The sequence below is a fragment of the Pyxicephalus adspersus genome, chromosome 4 (genome assembly GCF_032062135.1).
Source record: "Pyxicephalus adspersus chromosome 4, UCB_Pads_2.0, whole genome shotgun sequence".
NCBI classification, from domain to species: domain Eukaryota; kingdom Metazoa; phylum Chordata; class Amphibia; order Anura; family Pyxicephalidae; genus Pyxicephalus; species Pyxicephalus adspersus.
The window spans coordinates 40,238,262-40,250,795 of record NC_092861.1 but is presented as its reverse complement, the minus strand read 5'-3'; the positions used below and the strand labels follow the sequence as shown (position 1 = coordinate 40,250,795).

General features: G+C 36.7%; 1 protein-coding gene across 3 annotated transcripts in view; it reads left to right on the top strand.

Annotated features, from left to right (window-relative positions):
- The window catches only part of PLS1 (plastin 1), a 52,042-nt gene that overhangs the window by 17,708 nt on the left and 21,800 nt on the right, over positions 1–12,534 (top strand). For all 3 annotated transcript variants that reach the window (XM_072407918.1, XM_072407919.1, XM_072407917.1), the window contains exons 3-5: positions 6,851–7,014; positions 11,542–11,671; positions 11,828–11,960. In XM_072407918.1, the coding sequence (XP_072264019.1) occupies positions 6,851–7,014; positions 11,542–11,671; positions 11,828–11,960 (427 nt within the window). The remainder of the gene's footprint in view (positions 1–6,850; positions 7,015–11,541; positions 11,672–11,827; positions 11,961–12,534) is intronic.

Below are 12,534 nucleotides of genomic sequence, written 5' to 3'. Positions count from 1 at the left end.
AGATTGTGGAAGGTTTAAAACCAACAACCATTGTCTCCAGAACAGAAAGTTATTGGAAATTCAACCTTTTTAAGTCACAGAAAGAAATAGTAATAGAGAGAAAATCAATGTGGAAACCATTGTGGAATGTCAATGTGGAAACAATGTTGGCAACTGTGAAAGTACAGAAATATATTACTTACCTCCTGCCTTCCTGACCACACAAAAAAAAACAAAAACAATGTGCATACTAACTGCACAAAGATAATATTGTATTTAAATAAATATATTATTTATAAAAATAAAGCAAGTTGGCCCACCCCATCTAATTCCTTTTTTTATATTAGTAAAGTACAAGAAGAAGCTTTTGTGAGACAATAGACAGAGGCAAGCTTGATTTACCTTTAAAAAGTTATGATTTACACATTTTAGATCTCTGTATCTCTTTACTGTATATGCTGATTGTTTAGGTAATCTCCACCTATGCAATTTTGATCATATCCTCTTTTTAAATGTCCCCAGTTTGTCAGTTTTAAAATGATACTATAAAATGTCAATCAAAATGACATCATTGATGAGGTAAGTATCATAGTTCCATTGAATGGTATTACATTCCAGTAATTACAACTTAGAACATTTCATCATTTATATTTCTAACAAATTATCATTCAATAACTACTACAACTGCATTTTATATTTATGGGTAATGGAAGCTATCTCTATTCAATGGATGTTTTTAGGCATAGAAATTATTTGCCTGAATGCATGCCTAGTGACACCTCTAAATTATTTTACAGCATTATACTGGTAAGACTAAAAAAAGTTATAGTAACTAATATATATTTATATCCTGTATTTCACATTGCAGCAGTGGCAGAATGACCCCTCCCGGCTGTTGACATTACTGTAGTAAATGAAACCTCCTAATCAGCTCATTTCCAAGTAAAGGCAAGGCTGATTTCCTGACAGACATAGCTAACACATAACAAACATCATGTTACTTTACTGTAAACCGACTAAACTTTATTCATAATTAAATAGGTAATGTTTATCTAAACATACAATGTTATGGCAATACCTATATGGGCTCACCACATATCAGCATCCCATTCCCAATGTATATCCCTAAAATATCATGTATGGCAAAGTGTAATAAAAATTTTGACAGAGGTCTTAGTTCATGTAACATTAAATTTTATTATTAGGTGTAGTCTACATCCAGAATAGTCTACATATTGGGGCCTATTTAATAAAGCTCTCCAAGGCTGGAGAGGATACACTTTCATTAGTAAAGTTGGGTGATCCAGCAAACCAGGAATGGATTTCATAAAAGTAATTTGCTATTTGTAAACAAATGTTTTCAATCCAGGACCAGATCCATTCCAGATACACATATTTGTTTTTAATAGGGGGCCATCAATTCAATTTAAAGTGGAAGGAAACTGGGTACAAACAAAAACTCACTCACCTTTACCTTCAAAAATCCGTTGATCCCTCTGGGTATTCTGGATCGGGTAACTGCGCATGCAGTGAGATTGGCATTTTTTTTGTATGCCAAATAAAGAAAAAGCTCCTGGGAGCCTTCTGCATGCTGCTTCTGCGCATGTCCAATTTTGGGCATGCGCGGAAACAGCATCCAGAAGTCTCCCAGGATCAATGACGTGTGCTCCCATTCTGTCTTGATCGCCGCAGCTCTTTTTTTTCTAAACAAGGATTTTAGGTTGTCTACCCTTTTATGTAAGGTAAAAATTTTGTTTAAGCACCACCCTGGTGCAAAAAAAAGAAGGCATAGAGTATAGCCACTCGGTTTAATACATTTTATTTTCTGGCTGCTACCACAGAAACTATTGAGGACATAAGCCCTTCTTACAAATATCACCTTCACTGTTTAGAGTTGGATTAACTTTGGTAAGAAACGGTGGGAATATAAAGTAGAGGAGACTGAAGAATAAACTTTACAATAACAGATCTTCATATCGGTACTTTGGAAACAAGCAATTTCCTCCCTCTCCAATCACTTATCTGCAAGATAAATATACATTTGCCGCCTGTTAAAACCAGCGTTAATCATATATTGGTAATAGAGCATTCATAGAGCTTATATCACTGTCTGGTTTTCATAGGTATTATGGGAGGGTGGAGAGTCAAAGCTCTCTTTACAGTGCCAGTGCTAAACATCTGTGCAAAAACCAATATGTGTGAATGGCTTATTGTGTTTCATTTTGACAAAACCAACAAGTGAATTGCTGTCGCTTTATAGTTGTAATATAACAATAAACAGCAATATAATAAATGTTGACATTGTTCCCAGGATTTTGAAAAATTGACTATACACATTCGCAAATATGTCACACCATGTACACATAATGGTATATGGTGACAATAAAAGATTACAAGAAACATGGACATCCAGCACCAGGTATTCAGCCTCCTTTCCTTCCATCCTTTAAGCATGTGCGCTAAAAAGTTTAATTGTTTACCAGATGCAGATGCTTAACCACCCGAGCGATAAACCCGACCTTGGTTCGGGTTAAAAAAAATTACAATTATTGATAAACCCGAACTTTTCTCACTGTATGAAAATACAGTGAGAAAAGTTCGGGTTTATCGATCACCTACCTGGTCCCGCTGCGATCATCTAGCGTCATGTTCCAGAGTCATCCTCCAGCGTCGATCTCCAGCGTCGTCCTCCAGCGTTGGGTGCCCTCTCCGAGAAGAAGAAGCTGGCCGGCGGAGAAGAAGAAGCCGGCCGGCTTCTTCTTCTCCGTCCGTAGCGTGTGCGTGTCCCTCGGTGATGACGTCGGTGCGTGTGCGGGAAATTCAAATTGAAAGTCATTCAAACACATTTTGTATTGGATTGAATACAAACTCCTGTATCCAATCCAATACAAAAATAATTCAAAATAAATACAAAGTATGTTTTTGGTAAATTCAAACTCTCATTTTGTATTGGATTGGATACAGGAGTTTGTAATCAATCCAATACAAAATGAGAGTTTGAATTTTGTTCTCATTTTGTATTGGATTGAATACAAAGTCCTGCATCCAATCCAATACAAAATAATAGAAAATATATTTATGTGGTTTTGTCTATAGGTATGTGACGGACACTAGGGAGGTGTTTTAGAAAAATATATTACTATACAGTATACCGAATTATCGCATTTTCAGTATTTTTCATTTATTTATGTATTCTTGTTTAAGCTGATTTTTGTGTCTTTTATTTAATTTTATTAAAAGTAATTTTTTTTTTTTTTTCATGATTGTGTGTTTCAAACACTTTTTATATTCATGATATCTACTAGAACCCTGTTCGGACATATTTCTGTAAGTTACAGGTCTCAATTTAAAAAAAAAAAAATTCATGAAAAACAGTGTACCGCTTTTGGAACAGAAATCTAGACATCAGTGTAACGCCCAGGTCGTTAATCCTGCCTACTTCTGATAGCATGCTACTGTTGACACCCAAGCTGCCGTGTTTTCAGGGTCAACAGAAATCCTAGCTGTTCTTTTTGAGGTGGTTTTGTTTGGTATCCATAGGATCTTGAGAATATCATGCCTTTGTACCATTATCAATGTTTTCAGACAACTTTCTTTTTCTAACATTCTGTTTGTTTATTTATTTTATATTTTGTTGTCCCTGCAGACTAAGGCTAGGTACACAAGTGCAATGGTTCTCATGGTGCAATCGGCTCAGGGCTGATATCGGACAAGAAACTTGTGTGTGCACAATCCTTGTCGTCAAATGTCCGAACAAATGTCCTGGCGGATCCACAGACGATATACGACGAACAATTGTAATGGAAGTGAACGGGGAGAGAGCGCAGTGGGGTGCTATTCCATCATTTTCCCCCTTCCCTCTCCATAGAGCAGAATGGTGCTGTATGTAAAACCCTCGTTCATGCATCATGCATTTGTTGTTGGAAAGGATCGTGAAACATCCCTTCCAATTAAAATTTTTGCACGTGTGTACATTGCCTAAAACTTCAAGGCTACGTACACACGTCAGATGATTCTCACACTGACAGATGATCTGTCAGTCGCCTCAGGGCTAAAATTGGACAATAATCTGACGTGTGTACAGCGCTCGTTCAATGTTGTTCATGGATCTGTCCTGGCAGATTTATGAATGACAAATGACCCCAATACAAGTGAAGGGGGATGTCACTCCCTCGTTCTTCCCCCTCCCCTCTCCCTAGAGCAGAATGGCACTGCATGTACAGCAGTCATTAAGTCTTTTGTTGTTGGAAATGATCTTTCACGACAATCATTAAACATGTGTACCCAGCCGAAGTCCTCTCTGCTACTCCAAATTCATAGAGACAGGCCCCTTGTCTTTTGGCCCCTTTGGGTCTGTGTATCTAGCAGAATTGAATACTGACTTCCTATTTTTTTCCTGGTTCCTCTTGATCACGATGGAGGGCCATTCTTCTGAAATTCTAAATTAATGTATCATTATAAAATGTTTGACTTTTTATAAAATTGATACTATGTATCATATTTGATTTGATAGAATTCCCACAGTGACAAAAGTCACTAAATGTGGCTGGCTGTTATCATTATTAATGTCAGAGAGTTATGCTACAGTAATACAAGCTAAAATATTGAAGTTTGATCTCTACAGAATTGGTACTAATTTTTCCCTAGCACAGTGTGCATGTTTCAACTTTGCCATGACAAGTTTTTATGCATGTGTTTCGGATATAACAATGTATATGTGTGTATCTTCCCTGACATTGTGTGTGTGTTTTCCCTCATATTGTTCATGTGTATATGTGTATCTTCCCTGACACTGTGCATGTGTGTGTCTATAACTTGACACCATACTATGTGTGCTCCCCATTTACTGTATACTGGAATGGGGGGGGGGGGGATCTACCTTTACTTCCTGGTTTGGCTGTGTATTTAAAAAGGAGCGCAGGGTGGCAACAAGATGTATTGCAAAATGTAACACTGCAAAGGTGTTGCACAGATATAGGTGGGTCGCCGCACTATGGAGGAAAAGAAAGAAAAGTGCTGCATTAGACCTGGGGGTGTAAATATAAAAGTACACCTGAATATGTACAAGAAGCCTCCAATACAGCTGGTAGTCAAAAAAGAGATGGCAAGGGGAGTAAACATTATTAGACAAAATACACAGGGAGTTGGAACATGCTTTCTTAAATAACATACATACTATAAAGCTTCCCATCAGTTTTTGAGAACAGTCAGCCTTTATCTTCTTTTCTTGCTTTTGGAGGCAATAGATACAAGGCTTCCCAAAAATAACCTTGAAAAGACGTTATAGCCTTGGCACTTCTAGAAACTGGACTGTGGTATTTTTACTTGGAGGACAGAGGTAATGACAAATACAAAAAAAACTCATATGAGGTCTGTTCCTTGTATTTTATCCTCACTCTGACAGGTTTTTATATATTTATATATATATGTATCTATTTTACTGTTCAATATCCTCCAATTTCCTTCTTTTCTTCTCCCTTTGCCGCTTGTTAAGGCACCATATTATATCATGTCATAGCCCTTATATGTTTAATAAGTGGATCTTCCCAATTTGAATGAAGTAATAGGCCTAAGGTTTTACCTTCTGTAGGTCTGAAGATAACTGCTCTTCTGCTGCCTTAATTAATGCAATTTTTGTTAGGTTAATTACAAAGATGGCCATACAAAGTCTGCCTTCTGACAAGCCTTTTTACAATGAACCTACCTAACCAGCCTGTTGTGGAACTACCATGTTGATAATAATGTGGTCCCCATTATATGCCAAGCTGGGATTGCTATGTGTATTATGCAGTTTCCTAGAAGCATAGGACCCACTGTAGGTTTGAAAAAAATACAAAAATGCAAGATTATAACCTATAGGAAGAAAGCATATTTTATTTTAGTATTTATTATCCAACAGATAGGGTTTATAAGCCATTCCTTTCATAATGAACGTTGCAAGAAAAGCTCTTAGTGGGTAATTATTTAGGATATCCAGATGAGAGAGAAATAATGCTGCTAGCTAGTTTATCTATAAAGAAAACATTTCCTTATAAGGAAAAAAAAAGGCTTACATGTATTGTACTTTGTGCATACAGCAGTAAATCACAACTGTATAACTAACCAAGGATAGGCTTTATAACATCATTGAATGTGAATAGCTTCTAAAGAATGTTACATTTGTATTTGGCTATAGAACCACTAGTGAAATATTACCCTGCATGCCTGTTCTTTGTATTGATAAGGAAATTAATTCAGCCGTTAAAAAAACTAAACTTTAAAAGTCAAAATAATTATTACTGGGAAGAAGACATTTACAGCATTTACTATACAAGATGCAAATGCCTATTTTTTGTTTTCCCTGGCGTGCTTCCCTATGTACTACAAGCAGAATATGGCTGATAAGAGGGGCTGACAAGGTATTGTACATAGCTGTATGTACACAGGAAGCTGTGCTAACACCAACATTTGATGATACATCTCTGTGACTGAAAGAACTGAAATCCAGTGAATGAAAGTGAGAAGAACGGGAAGGGACAGTAGGTCTGAGGAGGCTAAATGATGCTGTGTTTTTTTCAGCGAAAAAATGACGTTGTTTTTATCAGTCTTGCAAATTTAGATGCACACTGTGAGTAGCTAGAAAGCATTTTTAGTACAGACACTTTTACACTGAATTAATGAATAAAAGCTGTGGCCATGAAGGAATAGTGGCCATCAGCTATCTATTCTGCAAACCCTCTGTGTAAATGCGTCCTTAGTTAAGTGAGCTAAATAATTTACAAGCTGTGTAAAACCCATGGGGGTAACATATTGGTATAAGATGCTATTTCCAGTGTTTCTGTAACCTTATGTTTAATGGTTAGTAAATAAATGAAATGTATTTCTTTTTTAGATTGTGACAATAGTGGATTTGTCAATGACTATGAGCTTCAACAACTGTTCAAAGAAGCCAACCTTCCTCTGCCAGGCTACCGGGTGAGAGAAATTATAGAGAAGATATTCTCAGCAGCTGACCGCAACAAGGATGGGAAAATTGACTTTGAGGAGTTTGTAGCCGTAAGTATACATTGTTAGTCCCAGCTGCATGCAGTTGTCAATATATGTGGCACACTCAACAAGCTATACCAAATCCTGGAGAAAAAGGGACCCATACAGATATATTGGCTATTATTTTGGAGTATATACTTGTGAGTAAACCTGAAAAAAACCATTGGATGTGATTAACTAATACTAGCTAGAGCAGGGGTCGACAAACTCCCGCCTTTAGGCCAGATACAGCCTAGCTGGTAGTTTGTTCCGGCCTAACGCCTCCTGACCAATCCGGCCTACTCCCGCATGCTGCTCTTGAGCCTCCTCTTGCTATGGCTCCCCTATTTACCGCGGCCAGCGATAATACTCCCGCTGCCGGGGTAAATTTATAATGCCCCCTAAAGGGAAATCTATCTCCTCCCCAATGCATATGGAGGAGAGGGATTACTCTCCAGGGGGCGGTCCTGGTGGGTTGCGGAGCCATTAGGGCGGGACTCGAGAGAGAGTCCGGCCTAGTGTGCTTCTGCCCACCCCTGAAATAGCCTAGTGGCCACAAAAGTTTGCCTACCTCTGAGCTAGAGGAACTAAAGTAAAATCTCCATCATGGGATGCACACAACAAAAAATAGCTGTACACCCTTCTCTGCTCTATACATAACAAATAAAAACACATTTTGGCAGGACGTTCAATTTAAGCAACTGGATAATTTGAATAGATGAAATAATTAAGAATATTACCAACTCAACATTACAAATAAATCAATTTTTTATTGTCTTACAAAAACTACCTCACAGGTATTTGTTCTGTCTAAATAAAATGTCACATATTACACAAATGTCATTTTCTGTCCCAAATATGAAAGCTAATCCTACTTATTGATATTCATTGACATTCACACGGTAAACAGTTAAACCTATATACAATCCTGGGTACACTGTTCAGGCTTATTTAGACCGGCAGTGGGACCAGCGTTTTCCACATGACACCCAACAGCTGGCACCCTTCCAGACTCTGTAATGCAGGCACCACTGCACTAGTTTTTAAGGAACCAGCATTCAAATATTTTACAGCAGTGAGTGCTGGACCACTAACTGCTGCCCCTATTCATTTTCTTTAGGTGGTGGATGAAAAGTTTACATGTAGTGTCTCACCCACAGGTGCTGGTCAGGGGTGTGAGGAAATGGTAACTACACCACAACCTCACCCCCAATCTGATAAGCCCTAAAGGTGTCAGCCTTTTAAACAAAGAACTCAAAATCGAGTTATGTCAACAAATACACATATTTACCGCTTCTAAAATGTTTCTGTTTTTCTCTGTCTAACAATTCCTATTATAGAAGTTGATAAAAACAAAACACCCTTATCAGACTGTGGAAGTTCTTTTAAAACAAAAGTCTGTGGGGAAGTCTTCATTACAAGACAAACTGAAGGGAGGGGGGGATATGCTATAGTCATATAGCAAATGATATTAATCATTTGCTTTATGACTTTTTAAGCACATGTGCTTAAAAAGTCACCCTCGGCTTATACTCCAGTCAGGTATCAGCACGATTGGGATGCTGCGGCCGATATCACAACACCAATGTACAGGCTCTGTACGGAGTCCGTACTGAATCCGGGCTCCGTACATATTACATTAGGATTCACATTGCATTTACATATTGCATTAGGATTCACACTGTTGAATTTGAAATAAAAAATGATAGCAAAGTTATATATATGTGGGCCTTCACAGAAGTGTTATTTGTCTAATAGAAGAAAGATTTAATCTTATATTAATATTCTTGAGTCTTTAAGAAAGCAATTCTTTTGATAAGTGCAGTATATGCAGTGAGTAATGAAGTGATTTTCCATTGGAGCCTTTCATTGTTCTGAATATATATCCAGTGATGTAGCAGATATTAGGCAGATGTCATCGCCCACCACTCTGCGCAATCATTGTTACCATAACATCTCTTATTAAAGATCATACCATCATCATAGTAATATTGAAATAAATATTTAAAAACATATACCTCATTTATGCCTCAATTAATGTAATTTTTTTGGTATTCATTTTGATTATTGAAACTTGCCAGTAGCTGCAGCATTTCCCACCCTTTGTTTATACTCGAGTCAATCAATTTTTCCTGTTTTTCAAGGTAAAAATACTCGGATCGACTTACACCCGAGTATATACGGTAATCAGCTTATACTGAACACCTATTATATTTATAAGCCATAAACATGTTAGTATTTTTTAAATCTATTGAAATATTATTCAGCCTGCAACTGTATGCATCTGTCAGCCTAAAAACACTTTAGAATGACAGAACATATACTGTAGTTGTTTTGTCAAATGTAGAACATTTTTTTCTTTGATAAACCACCTACTTAGTGTTATTTTTGCACAAATCATAGCAATCTGGAGAAAACTGATAAATCTAACATGTAGCCATGGATTCTGAAAAAAAAAATGTGCTAAAACTCTTGCACTGAATTTAGCAGATAAATAGTATCTGTTGTACAGCCATTTTTCTAGCACCTGCAAAGAAATAAGTTATTAGAGATAGTGACATATAGACTGAGACAACTTCAACATTAAAGTCCAAAGTTAAAACTCCAATAGTCTACTGTCCCAACTCCACGCCAGCATTTTCCCTGTGCTCCGCCAGCTCAATTAAACTATTTTTTGCACCATTACCTTTTTTCATCACCAATTATCCAGAAAAAGAAATGTGATAGACCATACTATGTTAGGTTAAAAACAAAAAAGTCCTAACCGTACATGCCACATACATTTGTAATACCTAATAACAGAGAGAAATGTGTGCATTATAATTTCCTGAATTAAACATAAACAGCATTATGCAAGTTTTACTACAGGGATAGTATTTGTAACATGACAGACATGGAATAGAAATTATATTACAGTCTAGAGATAAAAAAGCAGGTTTTTACAATGATAGATAGATAGATAGATCATATAACAACACACAATCATTAAAACAAGGCAAAGCTCATAACCTCATCACAGGCACGGCTACTTTTGTAGACTTTTGTAGAGCTGCTCCAACTCTCTGGAATGGTCTTCGTCGTCCTATTCAGCTTGCTCCTACTTTCTACTCATTTAAAAAAGCACTGAAAACCCATTTTTTCAAACTTGCCTACCCAACTTCCTCTGGCTTTTTAAACCCTCACTTTTTCCCACCACTACATATCCCCTTCCTATTGTGTGTTAATTCCCCCATCTCCTAGATTGTAAGCTCTTTGGACAGGGTCCTCTCCTCCAGTGTCACTGTCTGTATTAGTCTGTCATTTGCAATCCCTATTTATGTACAGCGATGCATAAGATGTTGGCGCTATAAAAATCCTGTTTTATATTATTAATATTAACAATAATAATAATAAAGCTCTCCTTTTAAAATAATTATTGGATCCGAGTACTGTGGCATAATGCCAAAATCTTCTACAAAAGCAACTATTCTTCTTAAGTCATGAGGGGATAGCAGAAACACTTAACATAAATTTTAATGCTTTCACGCTCTATCCAAAACTAGAAAAATGTTTGACCTGTCAATCTTAAGTATTGCATTTCCACTAGAGTAGTACATACATAGTTTGCTATTAGTTATTAATATTTAATAATTATTTTCTCATTCATATACCTCCATGTCATCTACTCCACATTTTCTGCTTAACCACAGGCTCCTAAACATCACACAGGAAGCTCTTAATGTTATATTATGGCTGACATTAAGCTCAGCATACTTTTCATGTTCCATTCCACAGAAAACACTAGCAACTTTAATAATGTATGATGATATTTACAGTACCTGAATTTCCCTGATTGGCCACATGCATCCAACATGTATAGGTTCACCTACTGTGTAAGACAAGGACACAATGTTTCCTGCTAGCCCAGTGATTATTACCTTTAAGTATGGCTGTATCACTTGGTTCTTTGTTCAGAGAGGAGTGCAACAGAGTTTTCTCCTAAAACAGCTTCTTCCAAGAGAGAGGGTTCTTTACTTTGTAATTCAAAGATTTAAAGATTCAGCTTATATATGGTGTATTTTAAAAAAGAAAAAAGTTGCAGACAATATTTACCATTCATCAATATTCCCCACCCATTTAAAAAGTCTGAAGATAGTATATGTAGGTTTGTTTGTAATGGTTATAATGCTTTAGAGAACCCCCCTGCCACCTAATGGCCTATTGTCAAAAGTGCACAGATGACAATAGGTAACGAATAGGAAATAAATACATTTTATGAGCGAAAAAAAAAGGGAAAACATTTTTAAATAGAACTCTTTACTTGAATATTTATTTATTTGGAGCCATTTGGTTAGATACAAATTTTATACACTCCACAGAGCTAAGTAAACTCTTGCTCCAGCTCAATTATATAGCTAGCTCAAGACTGTATCCAGTTTAAAACTAAAATGACTTATAAGGAGAGTTTTAAAAATATAATTTTACAATACATTTTGGATGTCAATGTACTAAACATATTCATGAAACAAAACTCTTGTTTTAAACACATTTGCTTCATTTGTTTGCTTTGTTCTATAGTTAGCGCAGGAACTTAAAAGTAAAGATGTGAGCCGATCATTTCGAAAATCAATTACCAGGAAGCAAGGGATAACAGCCATAGGAGGAACCTCTTCCATTTCCAGCCAGGGAACACAACATTCATATTCAGGTAACACACAATATCTATTAGCGTTCATTGCATTGTGTGGGTTGGTAACTGATACTCTAAAGTTCTTGGTCCAGCTTGGGGTTATTAAAGGACGAGCCAGTATCTTCAGATTGTCACTATTCTCTCAGTAGACAACTGTACTGCTGCTTCTTTCAGATGAAGAAAAAGTGGCTTTTGCAAACTGGATAAATAAGGAGCTTAAAGATGACCCAGACTGCAAGCATCTTCTGCCCATGGATCCCTCCAACAACGGCCTGTTTACATCCCTCAGGGATGGCATTTTACTGTGGTAAGTGCTTCCATGGCTACTTCTAATATGGTTTATATATTTTACTAAATATATGTGGCATGTACAAATATCAAAATTGTTTTTCATAGGTAATGCAGTAAATATTTAATGTAATAGATTACCATATACATAGGTAAGAAACATTTACATGTACTGCCTGGTATTTAGGGCGCTCTCTAGATCTGATCACTGTTTGCAAATGTAATGTAAATTATGTTTAAAAATAACTGATTCCTCTGAATTATTCATGCCATTTCTTTTGGTTTATTATTGTAACTGGTTAACCTGAATGCTTTCCTTTACTGTTTGAATAAAAAGGGTTGAATCACTTCTTTGAGCTATCCGTTTATGGATTTTTGTAGATATTTAAGCCAAACACTACAGAGTGTAATGCGCCTGGGCACACAAACCACAACCAACTCCAGATATCCTTGAATCAGGTTTATTCAAAACAGCACAGCACAGCAAGGGTTAATTTCAATCAAGCAAGGTACAGAAGGATAAGGCAAATGCAGGTCAGTAACAATCCGAGGTCAGGGAAGGTACAGAAGGATAAGGCAAATGCAGGTCAGTA